The sequence below is a fragment of the Cheilinus undulatus genome, linkage group 19 (genome assembly GCF_018320785.1).
Source record: "Cheilinus undulatus linkage group 19, ASM1832078v1, whole genome shotgun sequence".
NCBI lineage: Eukaryota > Metazoa > Chordata > Actinopteri > Labriformes > Labridae > Cheilinus > Cheilinus undulatus.
Genome location: NC_054883.1, coordinates 8,071,765 through 8,091,648, shown reverse-complemented (window position 1 = coordinate 8,091,648; position 19,884 = coordinate 8,071,765). Strand labels below are relative to the sequence as shown.

The window sequence follows — 19,884 nt, the reverse complement described above, 5'->3', positions numbered from 1 at the left end:
CCTACTAAAATAGGATTTCTTTTGGCATTAGTAAGCATTATACAAGTATAGATGGGCTATTTATTTATTAATTTGTTTATTTAATTTAGCCATTTTTAGCCAGATTAGTCCTACTAAAATCGGATATCTCTTTTTTAAGGGAGACCTGACCAAGAATGGCAGCAGTACACGGTATAAAAATTAAAAAACACCCAGCTCATACAGTACACAGTACACTTCTACAAAAATCATTGGCTAAAAAGTTGCATACAGAAAGATTTTTCACTAAGGATGATAAACATTCAAACTAAATTTGTTTGGTAGATTATTTTTTGTTCTTACAATGCTTCTTGGCATAGATGTTGGAAAGCCAGTTTATTTCCCATAATTGTTGCCACATTTGTAAGGAACATGCAATGTTGGATGAGCAGCAGAGGTGAGTATGGGGGTTGCCCCATGAAAAATGTATCAAATCTTCTGCCAATGCCAAACAGCTTATTTTACCATTGACTGTTTTAGCCCAGGTGCTGAAATCAAGTGTATGATTGTCATTGGATTAAATCTCAATGCAGAGAGATATCAAGATGAGATTCTGCAACCAGTGGCAATCCCATATCTCCACAGTCTGTGACCTAACTCTGTCCTCCAAGATGATAACGCTTGCCCCTACTTGCCCCCACCAGTGGGTTTATTAGTGACTACCTTCAGAATTTGGTAGTAGAGAGGACTGAATGGCCTGCCAGCAGCCCTGACCTCAACCCCATTGAACACTTGTGGGATCAGCTGTGCTGTTTGTGCCAGAGTGACCAACACAACCACATTGGCTGACTTGTGACAAAGACTGGTTAAAGGTCACATATTATGCAAAGCGCACTTTTTCAGGCTCTTCTAACAAAAATATGTGCCCTTGGCCTGTCCACAATCCCCCCAAGAATCAGAAAAGTCCACCCCCCCCCCCCCATCTTTCTCCAGCTTTCAGAAAATATATTTAATTTTTTTTATTTGTTTCTTTTGACAGGGACAGTGTACAGCTACTTAGCTGTACCAGAGTTAGCTATTAGCTAATTTACATCCGTAGTCCCTGGGCAGGAGACAGAGACAGAGTCCCTGTTAAAAGCAAACAATTCTTTGTAAAATTACTGCACAACAATACATAACACAGCAACAACACTAGACATGAAAAGCTAAAAAGCATTACATTATATAAAAAAGCTACACCACAATACCACAACCACCTGCATGTTAACATTAACAATAATATTAAAACATTGTAAAGCTAAGAGCACTACATTTTAAGAAAAAACAGCAACAAAACCCCAGATAAAACTTTCCCATGATAATACACTGTCACACAGTAATAAAAAAATTATACAGTTCAACATTATAAAACAAATTATGCAAGTTCATGTGTCTAAACCTGATGAGTACATGATTGTGTTGATTTTAGCCATGATTTTGTCTTATGTTTCAATTCAGTGAAACAAGCCATTCTCAGATTTTTCCCTCATGATGTCATGTGGGGAGTTAGCACAGCCCCTAGATTCAGTTGACCCTTCCCACTTTGAAGAAAGCTCTGCCCTCCTCTCCTGATCTTCCTCTCAGCTGGCAGCGGAGAGGAGACTCAGGGGATCCACATCCATTAAGCCACATCCATTTCCTTAGAGGGGGTAGGGTCAGGGGCGGAGTCAGACAGCTCAATGAAGTTTAAAGCCACAGACACAGAAACAGCTCATTCTGAGCAGGGCTATAACACAGAGGTTTTTCGTAGGGCTGTTAACATTAACACGTTAACGCTTGTGATTAATCTTGAAACCTTAACGCATTAAAAAAATTGTAAGGCAATTTAATCTTATAACTAAGTTTGACCACAACTTGCTCCCGTAGTCCTCCAGCGCGGATGTTTACGTGCCTGGTAGTGAAGAGGTGAGAGGCGGGTCAGACACAGCCAGCAGTGATGGGTGAGCAGACAGACCCAGGTCTGCTTAATGGCAATTTTCTTTTTAAAAAGCTGGTGAATATTAGTTAAGATAAAACCAAAACTGTGGGTACATGCTGCAGTGATGAACTGTTTTTACACCGAAGCACGACGAGTCTTAAGTACCACCTTTGGGCAAAGCACATCTTTGCTAATGTCGGCAAAGACGCTAACAACAACACGGGATCAAGCCCTGTTCATACCACTCTGTTCAGCTGCTTCAGGACAGTTTTCTTCTTCAGCTGCTCAGATAAATGCTAAAAATGTGCTCCCAAACTTTAAACAAAGTACTGTTTGTTAACAATATCAATCCAGTGTAGAAATCCAGGAATTAGCAAAATTGAAGTTAATTATCAAACTTTACGAGCTGAAGACGGAAAATATAATGCGTTCAGGTAACCTCAGTAAATTAGATGACTGTATTTAATGTTATGATGTGTTTAAATGTCACAATAAAATGGGAAAAATTGTATTTTGGTGAGAAACTTCAATAAATACAGTGTGATTATGTGTTTAAATTTGAGGGATAAACAATAGATGTGACAGACTGAATCATTTAACTCAAGCACTACTCAGCTAAGACCACTTGTAATTTAAATATTTGCCCTTATTTTGTCTTTCCACCAAACTATAGAAAGTATCAATAAGGACTCAGACCAGCACTTTCAATGTGCTGTTCATAGAATTTAAAAAAAAAAAAAAACACTTGATAGTAACAACCTTTAAAAATCTTAAAACATAAAAATATACTTAAACTATTTTAAAAAAAAAATGCTGTGGTTAATCATAATTAATCACAGCATTTTTTTAATTGTCAAATTGTAAGTATTTCTTAAGATTTCAATCATGTGATTCATCAAACAACACCAAATAAGTGTCATTGGCAGAGAAGATTTGGCAAATATTTCATGGGCTCAACCCACATACTCAGCTCTGCTGCTCATCCCACAAATGCATGTTCCTTGTAAATGTGGCACCATTTAAAAGGGTAATAAACAGGCTTTCCAACGGTATAAGATTAATTGCCAAGAAGCATTGTTACAACAAAGAAATAATCTTGCACAAATTTCCTTACTTTCTGTGCTATCCAAACAGAAAAAGGAAAACAAATGGTCCAACTAAACGGCCGGTTATTAATACAGTGAATGACAATATATCACCATGTCATATTTTTAACAAAAAATGTGCCTTTTTTGGCCTTTAATGTCTTCATTTAGATAGGACAGTTTGAAACAGGAAATGTGCAGAGAGTAAGGAAATAACTCATGATCTGGAGTTGTACCTGTTAGCAGTATGGCAAAGACTTTGAACTTGATGTTTCTATCAATTCTGTCTGCTTCAGTCCAAGCATTTGTCTATATTTACATTATCTCTGCCAGGGTATAAAAAGCATCCACACAGAATGCTACTCTAAATGTGAACTCACCAAGCGTTTTGTCCTCACACATCATCTTCACATGTAATTGAGTCGTGGCGCTAATGAGCTGACAGTAACGGCCTTGTCAAAACAAGCGGGGGAGCAAAGAGGCCGAGCCTGCAGCCCTGTTAATAGCTCAATCAGGCATTGTCCTATCTGATTGGATTTATTGGCCTGGTGGCTCGGCGGTGTTTAATGAACATCTATCTCATTAGTGTTGCTCAATGTCACCGCTCACACAGGCAGCATCAGGTTTCCTCCACCCTCTTTAATAAGGCCATTCACCGTGCTCTCAGTGTTACTCAATGACAGTCAGTCCTCATCAGGATAAACAAAAGAGGAACCATGAGAGCAGGAGAGCCATTCAGTTTTGTCGGGCAGGTTTGCAGGATGAGAAATCCCCAGTGAAAGAGTCAATCTGCCGCAGGTGGAGATAAAGAATGAGCTTAATTAAAAGCACTTTTCTGATTACAGATACCCTTGCTGGTCAAAGCCACTGTTTGGGTAATAGATAAGAAAAAAGAGAAGAGAGCATCCCGAGCAGGCAGCAGTTAGAGAGTGAGCCTCAGCAGGCGGCTCTCAACAGTCACCATCTAATATATTAATGCTGTCAGTACAGTCTCTGTGAAGCTAACACTTTTCAGAAACAAAGGCGCTCCGCATGCCATACCCAATTCTCTTGTTCCAGGATCAATATGTTTTGATAGATTCTCGCTCCAGAGCCGGATATTGTTCGAACAACCATTATCCGATGGTAGTTTACCCAACATGAATCCACCTTCCTTCTCTTTCCCACTCGCAGTTAGGATGACAAAAGTCTGCTATCTGGGTGATTATGGGCAATTTCTCAGTGCCAGAGCTGCCAAGCAGACAGAAAGGCCTATTCTCCCCTGATGGGCAGAGAGGCTGGGTACCATATCCAGTCCTGAGTGGGGCTGCTTTCCCATCCAGAGTCAAACACACACCCGGTCTGCGCATCCGTGTGGCCCCTAGGAGACTGCTCCTCAACACGTAGCTGTCAGGCCTGCCAACCACTGAACAGCAGCTTTCCAACAGCACCTATGGAGAGGAGGAGTGGCGAAAAAAGCAGAAGGTTAAATCTAGATGACTGATGCTGAAGATTCCCGCGGTAGAAGCTTGTTGTGTGGCTGCAGAGTTGAGCTAATTATGTTGATGCTAAATTTATCCTAATCTCTGATTTTGATGTTTGCAGATACAGAGTACTCACCTCTGATAAACATCATAATCAGTCTTAAAGTGGCACAACAAACAGCCGTAAGACTAAGATCTCTTGCATGTTTAAAAAAATCTGCTCAGTTTTCTCTCAGCAGCTGCCTGTGTGCCTAACAGCTGCCTCTTTCTCCAAAGCTGCCTGTTATGATAAATAAATCAGGGCTACATCTGATAATTGCAGAATTGTCTTTTAATGTTATTCCCTTCTATGTGAGGCTGTCTTTGCTGTCAAGCCTGGCAATCTCATTTTGTTTGACTCCGAGATGAAATGTTCAAAGAGCGTCTTTGATTATGTGCTGCTTCGATTCAAGATTACATTGAGTTTAAAATGTGAGATTAAACGTATGTCACTTGCAACTTACAAACGGGGTGCCTTTGTTATTGTCCTTTGAGGATTCTTTGAGCTCCCGAATTATTAATTCATTTTTTAAAGTTAATGGCAAATGTCATTTTGAATGCTCTCAGATGCGTCAGAGATTGTCGTTTGTTATGCTCGGCTGTTGCGTATCAAAGCAAAGAGGCATCCTAAAGCCTGTTTGTGATTACTCCTGCCAGAAACAATCCCTTCTCTTTGCTTTTTTATTCTTTTAACATCTTAGAAACACTAGCAGGTATTCATTTTGTCTCGTAGCACAGAGATTTCACCCTCAGATTGTTGTGTTTTGTGGCTTTAAACCCGTGTGACCTGGTCCCACTTAAACTGTGATCGCATGTATGCCGGAGCAGGCACAGGCGTTGTGCACCATGCAGGGTTATCACAGTGACACGCCTGTCACCCAGGAGCACCAGGCTTGGGAGCACAGTGGGGTCTTCACACCAGTCGACCAGTTCTGCATCCTGTGCAAGCTGCACATACACACCATGCAAAACAGAAGCAGATAGCTGACAATTGGAGTTAAAGGCTTGTGAATGTGAGTCACAGTGGAGGAGTCAACACAGTGCAGCCATGTTCACCTAGCAACGTCTAAAGGCTGCTTCACCATGGACACAACACAATCTGACAATGCACTTTTATTATTTTAGTCCAAACAATTCAATTGGACATTTTAAACAGTAATTTTGTTGGATTTTGCAGCATCTCCAGTGTTTTCTGTCTGCAAGCACCCGTGTAAATCCAGTTTGACGTGCTCGGACTCTGACATCATTTGAAAACAGTTTCATCAGGATGAATGAAATTTAAGATGTCATTCGCCTGTGTATTTGCAGAGATTTCAGCCACAGCACAAACCTCTCCCACTTGTGGCTCAAAGCTCTCGATGAAAAATGTGTCGGTGTATTTCCAAACCCACTTCCTCGGAAAATACATTTGAAGAGATCTTCTGCTGTGCAAAATATCTCCGAGCGATACTTCTGATAACATATCTTTTCCTCTATGGGTATGACTTCACTGCTTCTACTTTAACTAATGTGAATGAATGGATACATGAAGAGACGAGAGTGATGTGTTATATCCCTCATCAAAAGGGTGAAGTGCTGCTACTTTTTCTTTTTTTTTATTTTAGAAAAGCACTGTGTGTTTCAGGCACATTTCTGTGGTACCGGGGATTTGTTCAATGGGATGAAACACAAATCACTCTGCATCTCTGGGAGAGAGAAATCCTCAGCTCTTTGGCAAAGATTGGATTTGATGTCTGTCAGTACCAACGGCAGTGTGTTTTTGACTGTCAGTCTGTGACACAGCAAAGCACAGTTTCATCTGCAAAACAACCGCATTCATCAAAACACGCTGATTAATGATACAGTCACTTTGGTGACATCTGCTTTATGGCTTTACCCATCTCAATTAAGCATCCCAGAATAAATATGGTGTATATATTCAATTAACTCTGATACTCTCACTGTATTTGACTTCTGCATAATAAGTCTTCTGCTGCAAATATAGAGATTAAAAAATGTGCTTTAACTTAACAACCCCAGAGGAATAGAAGATTTAAATGCTGTCATCAAAAAGAAGTCTACAGCTGTCACGATGACTGATTTTTTAAGCTTCCGTACTATACTGATAAAATCAAACAAAACTGAGACCTGTTTCAGTACCACAACAGCAAAAATAAGAGTCAGAGGAACCTGGTGTTGGGTGATATCTTGTTTCTAATTACTGAAAAATTCAGGCAGTATCCCGCACATACAAATACATGCCCTTTCATGGGGCGCAGGTAGCCTAGTGATTTAAGGCACACCCCACGTACGTGGTCAGCCTAGGTTTAAATCCAGCCTGTGGCACTTTCCCGCATGTCTCTCCCCAGCTCTATCATCCCTGCTTCTGATTCTATCCACGGTTCTCTGCTGTCAATAAAGGCATATAAAGCCAAAAAATAAATCTTTAAATACATGCTCTCTCATGGTTTTTTTGGTTAAAAATATGACAATATGAGGCGCAGGTGGTCTAGTGGTTTAAGGCGCCTCAAGTACGTGGTTGGCCTGGGTTCGAATCCAGCCTGTGGCACTTTCCTGCCTGCTGATTCTTTCAATTGTCCTCCTTTGTCACTAAAGGCATGAAAAGCCAAAAAGTGAAGTCTTAAATCTTGGGGGGAAAAAAAAAAAAAAAAAATTTACTCCTATTGGAATCATTTCAGAACATATCAAACAGCTTATTTAAGCTTCTTTTTTAAGATTTATTTTTTGGACTTTTTATCAATTTTCTGATGCAATAGGACAGTCTAGACAATCAAAAACTCACAAAAGAGATGTGGGAAAGGTGCGACAAGTAAGATTTGATCTCAGGATGTTCCTTTTTTAGGACAACAGCTTCTTTACAAGTCTTTTAATTGGTTGTGCTATCATGATAAACAATAAGTGATAAAATATAACTTAAATCCGCTACAGTACCTAATTATTGTATTCTTAATACAGCTACTTATAAAATATTGAAAGTGTATGTCAAACTTCAAAGAAGTGGCTAGAAACATTTTTATTTAAAGTCAAGAATAAAAAGGAAGAGCACCTAAGGTCGCTGAATGTGTGGTTGTAGTTACTGTAGGTCTGTTGGCAATTATTTTGATGGATATGAAAATCATGATAAATATAATTGCTCATAACGCTGGTGTCAGACTAGAACCTCCTATCTCCAAAATTGCAACTTTACAGGAAATGAAAATATGTTGTATTTTCTCAAATAAATTCACACTAAATAGTCATAGTCAGCATCTTTTTGATACTTGTTTTTGCTTTAAAAAGATTTTTGAAACCTCATGACATACATGAATGTCAAGGGTGACCAATAATGCTGATTCATTTGTTGTAAAATGGAGGTACAAGGTTTTGGCCTGATTCCAGCAATTTATTTACTCATTGATTTGATGGCAACATGTAATAAATGTCCAAAGAGTTGACCAGTTCCCCAAACTCCAGGTTGCTATTTAGAGCATGACTTTTACTGGCATGAATTTGATGCTTTGCAAATAAACAAATAAACTAACATGCTGTGCGTAGTATTGGTTCCTAATCTGGGCTACAGAATCCGCAAGGGAGGGCACAAAAGATCTAAGGTTGGTCTGAGGTCTAAGGCTGGATTGAGGTTGTCAAAATTTGATTTTCATGTATTAAATTAAATCACAATAAAGTGCTGACTGGACGGTTATACAGAGGTTGTTTGGTAAGAACAAGTGAGTAGGATGATTTTATTAACCTTTTTAATCAGAAAATAAAGCTGATGGTAATTTTCTAAAGCTATATTTTTGGGCTTTATGTCTTTATTTAGAGACGAGGACAGTGGACAGAGTCAGAAACGGAGGTGAAAAAGTAGGGGGGAGACGTGGGAAAGGAGCCACAGGCTGGACTTGAACCTGGGCAGCCCTTATACAAGGATGCAACTCTAACCCAGCTGCACCCCAAACTGATAGTAATTTTGACTACTTCTGTCTTTTTATGAGGGTCCAAAAAGGATTTATGTTGAGGGCATGCCACGGAAATAAATGTTGAGAACCAATCCTGTTAAGAACAGAAGGATCATCTCAGTTATCTTGTTTTTAAGATTGTTAAAAGATAAAATCATTATTGAAATAAAAACCCAACTAATTGCTCAGCTCTGCTTAAAGATGAAGAATGTAATGTGTTAATTTTAGCACCCCCCTGAGGATAGAGCAACGCACTTCATGTCTTTGCTGATCTTCATCCATCCATCCATTTTCTACATTAGCTGTCTCTATGCGGATCTTGTTCTCTTCATTTATAGGTAGACTTTCTAGACAAAAATAACGTGATCAACATCCAGCTCACAATGTATTCTGACACTTGTAAATATGAATTGCCTTAACCAGCACCTACCCCAGGAAAGAGGTAATAAGTAAATAAAATAACTGTTTTAGTAATAATTAGTGATCTCATTAAGGTTTCTTTTGTTCTTGTGGGTCTTGAAGAAGCGTTAGTAGTTATTTCAGCCTGTTTCATAACCACATGAAAACTCCTCACTGGAGCTTTAATTAGTGAAAGAAAAAACAAAATACATGATTGTGTCACAAAATAATTGGGCAGTGCTGTGTGATATAAGGCTTTAGAAAGACGTCTACATAGTTAGGGAGGTACTCTCCCTTCACGCACATTTCTATAACCTATCATGTCAGACCAAAAGAGGAGTAAAAAACATAATAAGACCAACACCACATTATTTGTTTTCACAGCCCACAACAAAATCCCCCACAGTCTTATAAAGATACTATAGGCTATTGGAAAACTAAAAGTTAAAAGCATTTTGATATGATGGGCAGTGTGTATAGTTTTTCCAAACTTACATTATGTTGAAAACATTTATTGCACCACATTAAAATAAGTTATTGATTTTTAGTTACACAAAAAACCCACTTTTGTCTTTTACAAAAAGATTTGTTCCCAATAAATAAAGACTGAGCTGGTTAGAGCTTGTTTTTTTTTCTTACGTTGTCCTCATCAAGTGACAGGCTGGGGTTATGCTAGAATGTAAAAAAAAAAAAAAAAACACCCTGTACAACTGTACTTGGCATGTGCTGCAGTTATCTTCTTTTTTATAGTTTTATGTTTTTTCAGGAAGCTCAAACAGAATCCAGTATCCAAAGAAAAGTACACACAAAAGCAAATTACAACAAACGTATAATGGTTACAATATACTTAAGGAATAGACGTGCGTAAAAGAAAACATTTCTTCCTGTTATTTTTTTTTTCCTTTTTAATTTTACTTGAAACAAACTATAAACATCTGAACAGTTCACACTTACTTACCACATTAACAACTTTTAGTAGTCCAGTGTAGATAGATGGCAATCTGTTAAAACCCAGTCAGTTCAAGTCTGGTCTCCGTGAAGAAATGAACTGGACCCATTTTGACCATAATCCCTTGAATTTCTCTGACTGTAGCCTTATAGAAAAGTTAGTCTCTCCATAATGTAAATTTCATGAACAGTCTTCAAGAGTTGGTGCATCGGGTTGTAATGACTTCCTTGTCAGGGCTTTCTTTCCTCCCATAAGTAATATTCTCATCAGATATTTGTCTGCTGTAGATTTAGTATTTAATGCAGTGGTACCAAAATACATTGTCTGAACATCTAGTGGAATCAAAATTTGAAATACATTTTCTAAATACTTGTGTAGTTCATGCCAATAGATTTAAGTTTTGAGCAGCTTCATAGTAAGTGGTAATGGTCGGCTACATTTTAACTACACAACCTCCAACAGTTTGTTCCCACACCCTGATGTATCTTCTGAGCAGGAGTAATAAAAAACCTCAGCTCTTTTCCATCCAAATTCCCTCTAACTGTGAGAAGATGTAGTTTTCCACTGTAGTTTACAAATATTTTCCCATTCATCTTCAGACATAACCATTCTTTCGTCTCTTTCCCATTTCTTTCTAACATGCAGGGTGTTCAAATTTAATGAGTTCTGAAAACTTTTATATAATCTGGATATTATTCTGCTTCCACTCCCAGATTTATAGGTTTTTACCAAAAAGTAATCTCCATTATAAAAGTGAAAAACTTCACATGCAGTGGTTTGTTTCGATCAGGCTGACTTGATGAGATGGAAATTATTCTGCCTTACTGTTCAGGATTCCAATCCTTGTATATTGTTACTGATGAGCTTTCTGTTGATATGAAACACATCTAAAAGGAAAAAAACATAAATGATAATAGCACTAATATTGCCATGGGCTGTTAATTTTTTTGTATGTGTTGCAGTCTCTCCTGGTCGCCCAACAACTAGCCAACGCAGTAGGAGGCGTGATGTCCGGAGCGGCACCAGGCATGAACCAGCCCATCCTCATCCCTTTCAACGCAGGCGGACACCTGGGAGGGCAGCAGGGCCTCGTCCTCTCTCTGCCCACTGCCAACATCCAGAGCCTGGTGGCTGCTGCTGCTGCAGGGGGCATTATGACGCTCCCCCTCCAGAACCTGCAAGGTAAGACAGAGGACCAAGTAGAGGTACAGCATGACATTTGAAAAGAAAGTTTTAACATGATATCCTCAGAAAAACTCCTGTGCAACCCAGTCTAAATCTCAATGTGTCATGTGACCCTTAGACTGTTTTCTGGGTTATATGTAAAGGTTCAAGAACATGAGACATGTGTTATACATTTATTGTAAGACATGAACCTGTTTGTTTTTTCTTTAATAAAAAAGCCTCTGAACAGGTAAGAATCCTTCAGGGGTTTGTATCCCAAAAAGCCCCTATCCTCGACTCGCCTGGAGGAACAGCCATATTAATTACAGGTCAACGTTTTGCAGTGCGGCGCAAAAGCACTTTCTGCCTCTTTCCTGTGCATAAGAGTGCACCGTACTTCACTTTTTTATCTCTTTCCACCTCATCTGTCCATCCACATGGCTGTACTTATCCTTGCCTTTTAAACTTTAATGCCCAAGTGTTCTCTTTTGATCATAGTTGTAAATGGTTTTCATTTTAATGTTTAAAACATTGTCTCTTTTATACCATTAGATTGAAGGATGGATGGGGAAACCGTCAGTCATAAATCTTAGATGAGAGAGCTGCACTAATGTAAAAAGATGCCAGGCTACATGTAAAGCAGTGTGTTTTTAGGATGGAGATTACAATAATGCCAGTGCAGCACAAAGTGCAGGGAAGGCTCCGTTTGTGTGGGGAAATGGATGGACAGATGCCCTGAGTGAGGAAATGTGGAGGTAGGAGCCTAATGGACACAAACATGCATAAATAACAGCAGCCATCGCTGTGGGCAGAGCTTTTAATAAACCTGCATCTATCCAGTCAGCCCTTCAATGTATCCATCAGTAGTGGACGATAATGGGCCCAGCAGGCCCTGGTGACTCACACTTCAACAGATCTTCCTCCTGGTACGTGAGGAACAACCCAGAGGCTTCAGTGTTTTGATGAACTGATCAACAAACACATTGTCGGAGTGTCTGAATGCCAAAACAAACACCTTTCAGTCAGCCTTATTGTCCACAGCTAAACAAACCAACAAACACTCTGAATCCAATGTCCTGATAAAATTCCCCATCCACGAGAAAAAGCAGAAAAAAAAACATAAAAAAGAACTGTTGTGGAGAAATGCCTCTATGGCAGATCTTTTTTTAAGTGTGTGGACTGACAGACTGCCTGTTCGCACGTCCTCTTATCTGAAGGGGATGCATTGAAGGGACCTCCGTGGAGAGAAAGTGACACAAGTCACGAGTGAAGCTAAATGTCTTGACTGTGTCCGGGCCCCTCTGGCCACGCGACGCTCCTCCACTCTCCCCTGTCTGAGTTCATCACAGCTCCGCTGAATGAGGCCTGCTGGCACAGCACCTCTGTCAGACAACTGCAGCTCTAGCCTCTGCCCCCGCGTCCCCCGCGCGTCCCCTCCCAGCCCCTGCGGGTCTCCAGGCCTGATTAATCACAGATATAATACAGCGCCACGCTGTCGCCGGGGAGCAGTCGGCTCATTTCACGACCTCAGGAGCGAGTGTGTTTTACAGCACTCACGCTGCTAGCTAATTAGCGTCAGATCAGACACAAGACAACTGTGAGGCACAGTAATGAGACTCCAGGAGGAGTCCAGCCAATGGCTGTATTTAAATGTAATGAGGCGGCTAATGACCAACTAATAAGGCTGTTTGTCTTGGGAAGTGGGTGGTTTAGGGTGGAGGAATTGTATTTCTTACAGGCTTGCAGTCATTTAGTCATAGTGTTGTTGGACTGCAATCTTTAATAAGATATATTAGATCAACTTTGGGTTTTAGTCAGCTTGGCTCTCGCATTTTAATGAGGGAAATTAAATGAAAAGACAAAATGAGAACAAACAGAAACAACAGTATCTTTGATCCCATGTTTTGATCATGCTAATCAAAGCATGCTCTGTTAGAACGAATGCTGCTGTGAGCTTTAGGAGGGGAGCTCTCTCAGACTGTGATGAATAACTATCACTGTAATGGGGTTGTGCTATAAAGTTGGAGCGGTTGCTTAAATAAAACTGAGCAGCATCTTGTGGCAGACTCAGTAAACACAAGCAGCAGTGTAACTGGTTATTTGTCAGAATGATTTATGCCTGCGAACATGCAGTAAAAACAAATTCCCAATGAAACTAAACAAGGGAGAAAGTTATCTTTTGTGACAGAGTGCGCACAATTCTAGCTGACTTCACAGAGGCAGAAAGTAGGTTGGGTCATGCTAGAGGTCTGTTAATATGACGGCTCATATGAATAAAAAATCATATGTGATTTTCACAGTTTTAAATGTAAGTATGTACAAAGCATCTGCAGGTTTTTATTGTTAGATGTGATGCTAACTTTCTGCTGCATTTTTAATAGGTTTAGATTTCACATGATTTTATAACAAGCAAAGGATGATTACCATACTTGTAAAACTAGTTGTATCAAAGCACTGTACATGTAATGCCCAATGGGAGGAAGCAGAACAAAGTCTCGTCTGTCTACTCCTCTTCTCTATGACTCACTCAAAGGTAATGCAAGAAGCTAGTTTACTGGAGCTCTTTCATATTAATAAGCACATCCCATCTTATTTGCTCTCAGCAGAAAGCCAGGCAGCACATCACATCAGAGGAGTGAGTTCTAATGGTGAGGTGCGAGCATTGTTCCTCTGTACTCGTCCGCAGGAAACACAAAACAGCACTCAAGCTTCCCTGATAAAGGTCGACATCCCACTCACCCGCAGTAATGAGACCCGGTGTCAACGCCAATCAAAGGCACGTCTGCCGTTTTGATGAAAACGCTCGGCGGTGTCGTTCGCAGGTTGCCGGTGTTGGCTGCGATACAAATTAGGGAAATCACTCTGCTCATTACAGCACCAAAGGGTGGGCTCCTGGGGGAAAGAGCCAAATGTTTCCACACTAGTTAGACATGTCAGACTGCATCTCTTCTGCCTCAGCTGACTGCTGCTCCTTTAAGAGGTTAGATCACCGGGCCGGGCCACTGGCTTAACCTCTGTCTGCTGTGGGAATGCCTCTGTGTCCCTTTACCCATTATATTAGCCAAGCTGGAGAATTTCAAGCATCCTTTTCGGACTTGTTACAGCCAGACTAGTTGCTCTTTGTGGGCTTGTTTTTCTCACATGTATGTTTGTGGAGTCATTTTCAGATAAGAAAAGAAATAAGTTGTTGGTGAAGCAGAGGTTGTCATGATGCCAGATTTTATATTTTAATACAATACTAGCAGTAATAAAACAACATTGATAGTTGTTTCAATGCTGCAGCAACTGAAGTTAAAGCCCTTAGCAAAAATATTTGGTAATTTCTTGTTTTCAGTTTTTAAAACTTGCAGGGAAGCGGTTGCTCCCAAGAGTTTTAGGTCAAAAATATGAAATATTTGTATTTTTTCACTTCGCTACTCTTTGGTACCATCGATCATTGGGAAAACAGAATTTGCCATTTTAAAATCTGATGTTGAAAAGCATTGACACTTTTGAAAACCTCATATAATAGGAGTCCATTATGGAGGACACAGTGCAAGCAGGCCACATTTCCTCACATCAACATCTGCCATCTTAACACAATAGAGGCCGAGCCCATCCCTTCTCCCACATCGCTGTTTAATTTGAGGTGTTCTCAAGCAGTATGTATTCCACGTCGTCCTTTAATGATTTAACTTTGCTGCGGTTGTAGGATGACTCGCAGGGGAGAGAGCTGCATTAAATAAATAACAGTGATAAAATGTAGACCTCATACATTTCAAAGCTAATGCAACTAGCGGTGCAATAGGAGCAGCTGCACACAGTCCTGGAGCGGTAATTTGATTGATTTGTTGTGACAGCAGCCAAATAATTGAGAGTGAGAGGTGCTGGCGGAGATGAAGCGCAGGCAGAGGCAGGTTTTCGCCAGGCAGTCCCAGCAGATATGGCACCCGGGTTCTCATCTCTGCCATTGATATCTGCCAGTGGTTTATTGTTTGTCTTCAATAAGCAGCTCGGAAACGCGCAGGGTTACCGCCTTTGTGACAGTTTGGCGACGGAAAAGAAAGGGAAAAAAATCACCAATCAAAATGTACAGAGGAGCGATGAGAGGGTGGGAATCAAACGCACAAATTTACACCCAGGCTGAAGCACTGGTTTACTGTACATCCACATATGAACACACAGACACTCCCATGAGACTCATGATTTATAGTCTGATATCTTTTTGATGGAGAGATGTAAGTAAATTTCCCCTCCGGTGTTTCACTTGTTGCAGATTTGTTTTGAATTCAAGATACACGTATCTCATAATTGCACCAAAATAACAACAATGATGCTCAGTGCATTTGAATATACACTATGACATTTTATTGCGTATTTTCTCTCTGGTAAGATACAGTAGAGCCGTTCGTTTCAACCTCCTGGCTCTTGACTCGTGTTAAGTTCCTTTGCTTGGTGGCAGTGTCACTCTGGCTCAGCCGTGCCACAGGACAGGACCCTGCCAGAGCCGGAAATAGTAAGAAAGAGAGAAAGAAGAAAGAAAGAAGAAGAAGGGGGAGGACCAGTCTTTATGGTGGTGCGGAGGCAGATGATAATATTGTTAATCAGATGTGGCTGCGTTTTCTCCTCCACAGAAAACCCTGACATCTGCCCTCACTGGTAAACACTGAGGGAGGCTTTTTTGCAAACCTCCTGCCATGAAAGACATGACAGTCTCTCTGCATTACTCTGTGTTTGTGTACTGCAGTGCTCTTTAAAATGCATATTGAGACAGAGGTACTTAGATATGATTTTAATTAAAATCACATAGTACCTGTTTTAATAGTATACACAAATAGAAGTTCCAGTTGCCCAATACTGGGTGATTTATTGCTTTTAGTTTCAAAATTTTCATGCTAGAAGAACATTGAAAACATTGTGGAGAGCTCAAGATTTCCCTGCAGTTTGAATGCTTTTAAGAAGTTTGCCTGAAATGTTTCATGGATTCATTCATCTACAAGTTTGTCAAGTTTCAGCGCTTTTCAACACCACCAGTCATCAAAATAATGGAATTAACATCATTTTAGTACATGTGCTATTTAGAAGCATTGAGGCTTTGAATATTCTGACAACCTTAGTAGAGGTGTAGAATTGGACAAAAGTTTGCAAATTAAGAAAACATTCAAATTAGCTTCCAATTACTTGAATGATTAGTTTCCAATTACATGAATGTTACTTTCACACATGCTGAATTATCACACTATTATGAAGCTATGAAGTAATCCTCTAGCTCCTGACTTTTTAAACATCATCCTCTGCTTTTTGCAATTAATAGGGCTGTCAGCATTAATGCATTAATAACGGTTACTTAAGGTCCATAAATAGTGCAGTATGTTTTTTAAAATTATGATTAATCACATGCTTTATTGTCCTTTTAGCACACTTTGGTAAAGCCACTGCAACATCTCCCTGCAGCCACAGTGATGTCAAATAAGAGCACCACAGCTTCTTAATGCCACATATGAATTTAAATAAAATTACAGACAGCTCTTTGTTATATTTCAGTTTTGATGGGTTTTTTTTCCTTTTTCAATCCATAGCATATTCTTTTTCCATGGTTGAGATTATATCATAATCTTTGACCTATATATTTTTTTTCTTTCTTTTTTAAAAGGTCTGTTCCCAAACAGGAAGTCATTACTCTTATTTTAAGACAGTACAAAAATCCAAAATGAAATTAAAACAGTTTTAAATGCAAAATAGCGGAATTTCAAAATGCAAGTAAAAGGGGAGGATTAATCGCAGTTTAGTCAAGAAATTCTGAAATGAATCACGGTTGAAATTTAGGTTGACCGCCCTTGTGTTTACTTAAGTTGCACACTGCTGGGTCAACTTAACTTAATAAAGTTAGCATTTGTGAAAAGTGACTCTTTTTGCATGTATCCAAAAGACTATAAATCTTACTTGCAAAGTGCTGCTATGTCAAAAATGCTGTCTCAAATCAGTTGACACAAAGAGCAGGTCTAGACCCTTCTTACTATTTAATAAACAGTGGCACAACAAGCACAGCAGTTGGAAGTAATTAGCAAGGTAGCAGTGGCAGGAAGGCCAAAACCTCTGACAGAACATAAACAATAGCAACAAGGAATGAGACTGATGTATAGCCTAGAAATAGTGGTGGAGGCATGCATGGTAATAGCAGGAACAAAATGAATGATTATCAACTGATCATTTTTATAATGACAGTATTAAACAGGAAAGAATGATAATGTTTATTACAGCAGCTCTAAGATTCACATAAAAAATTAATATAAAGATAATAGATGCAATACTGATATTGATCACAACTATCTCTAAAACTCTTATTGAATGACAGTCTCTATATTTTCTGATGTTGCACATATTGATTAAATATCCCAACAATTATGCACAGCCAATCAGGTTCATAATCAGCCTCTTGTTCCTGTTGAGTACATCAGTCGATCACAAGTTTTAGAAAGCCCTGAGCTGATATATATTATCATACATAGTAGCGTGTTGTTTTCATGGTATTTCCACACTTGTAAAAATGCTTCCAGTAAAAGCCTTGACCACTTGGCCCTGGAGTTGTTTTGTAGAAATTACATCTCACTTTTTTCCCCCTCCACACTGTTTCCGAAAGACTTGCTAAAGGTCTGCCATATTGCCGAGGAGCAATCCAGAAGCTTTCAGCAACAATCTGTAGTCAAGCATTTTAAATGAAAATTGATTTGTGATTTACATGGTCAGTGAGGGGAAAATGAACTTATGAAATGTTGTAAATGAAATATTAGACAAGGTGCAGTGGGAGAGAGCAGACAGAGATGGTAATCTTGTGGAACTGGAATTCCCGCCTGGCAGAACTGGGTGACATTTTACATTTATCTGTGTTCTGCATGAGTTGTAATGTTAATGGTAATTTTATGGGACTGAACCGGAATGAAAATGGTGTTATCACCGATTGCTTCAAATGTGGAATTGTGTAAAGTAGCACAGCTGCATCCTTTATTTCCCAGTCCCTGGTAATGTGAGTTATTGCGTGATCTGTGCTCTGAGGTTGAATGTGTGTATTCAGCCTGTTTTTATCAGTCTGTTCTGCTTAGAGCACCTTATATCACACACCTTTGAAATACACAAACTGGTTTATTTTTATAGAACTGTGAATGCCACATTTCCGTGTGAATGTTTGTCACATTTACTCTGTTTTTGTTCTTGACTCCCAGGTTCTTCATAGAGTGATTGAATGGGATGTTAACAGCTGCTTTCTCATGTTTTTGACGATAAATGTTTGCTATGTAAACATTACCTTGATACTACCTCCCTTTTAATATAACTGGACATAACATTATAATTTAAACTAACATAATATCAATATGGATCTATCACGGACTTAATAATACAAGCAAATCAATGTAGCATTATGCTCTGATCAATACTTCTTACACTTGGACCAGATGTTCTAATTTTGATCAATATGTTGTGCAGCGAATGTTTCCTGTTCCCTCCTCAGCCTTTGTGCAGTGCGTATGGATTTTCATACAACTTGCTTCTCCCGTGTTTGAAAGAAACCAAAGAAAGAACAAACAGAGTGATCCTTCAGCAGAGGAGGAGGAGAAGCTGTGGGAGTCTGGGAGCCGGTCTGGATCACTCAGAGGTCATTTTTAAACACGCCTCTCCTGTTCCCCAAGTGTGAAACCAAAGAGTCCGCGGTCACATTTGTCAGCAGATGGTATGGAACCGAACCCCTCAGCAGCCAGGACGTCTTAGCCGCTGCTAAAAGCTATCTGTGGTTACTAATTGCTGACCAGGGCCTAATTACCTTAATTAATGGCTGAGGTATCTTGGGGCCAGATTTGTGGGGGCTTTTATCAGTATCAGTGCAGCTTAAAAGGCCCCGTAGGAGGCCAGAGGAGCGTGTAGGTCCCGTGGGTGCTATTTCTGGACTAACTGCAGACACATCACAGATGGATCCTGTGGCATCAGAACAGCACGGCGTGTTTGGAGAGAGATATCTGTTACTTACAGATCACAAGTAAACCTCACTAAGAACATCTTAGGCTGTAGAGCAGGGGGAGAAAAACGCTTTTCTTTCTTTCCTTCTGGATGTATTTTCTACTTTTCTCCCTCATACACAGGAGCCCGTTTCCTGAATTACACCGCCGTAATTCACGATGACAAAGTAGACTTAGCACTTTTTTCCACAGACCGTGGGGGGTTTTGTTCAGTGAGCTCTCACTGTGAAATTAGCCCTGGTACTTTTCATTTTCCAGCTGCAGTGAAATGGTTAAAAGACACAGATCAGCCAGTATGAAAATAGAACTGATTCAACAAAATCTGCTGCTTCCCCCTTGCATGCTTCTCACCCATCCTGCAAAAAAAAAACACCACCCCCCCTTATTCTCCTACTTTTTTCTGCACACCATCCCCATCTTCACCCCCTCCCCCAGCCGCGTCAGGCACCTTGTCCGCATGTGGAGAAGGCTTGTAAGTTTCGGGTGCATACATTTCTTTTGATGATATATTGTCCCGGTGCGGAATTTCATTTACTGCTGCTGCCCTTTGCTGAACCTGTTGCTAGTCAGTGAGCACGATAAGCGTATAAGTAGCATGCTACTTCATTCATCATACATCGTTCTGGGCTCTCAAATATCTCATATGCGATTCAGGAAGAAACTACTAAACCGGCACAAAGGATCCCACCAGGATCAGCTGAGGTTCCATTTAACACTGTGTACGAAATAGAGCACACTCTGTATTATTATCAAATACACATTTTCTGTGTTGCATCTACAAAACATTAGCCTGCATCTCATGGTGTACATGTTGTTTATGTAGCAGAGGGGGAAAATGTGTCTCAAGTGCAGTGTTGTACATAATTCCATTCACATTGCACATTTTCGAATGCATGCATTTTGAAATCTGTTTTTTCCCTCAATCATAGTGGCTGCTCTGTGTT

At 39.9% G+C, this 19,884-nt stretch overlaps 1 protein-coding gene across 1 annotated transcript in view; it reads left to right on the top strand.

The window, feature by feature from the left end:
- pou6f2 (POU class 6 homeobox 2) overlaps window positions 1-19,884 on the top strand; it is a 122,312-nt gene that overhangs the window by 26,571 nt on the left and 75,857 nt on the right. The window contains exons 3-6 of the mRNA XM_041814615.1: window positions 10,751-10,970; window positions 11,192-11,202; window positions 13,158-13,182; window positions 18,801-18,853. Coding sequence (XP_041670549.1) covers window positions 10,751-10,970; window positions 11,192-11,202; window positions 13,158-13,182; window positions 18,801-18,853 — 309 coding nt within the window. The remainder of the gene's footprint in view (window positions 1-10,750; window positions 10,971-11,191; window positions 11,203-13,157; window positions 13,183-18,800; window positions 18,854-19,884) is intronic.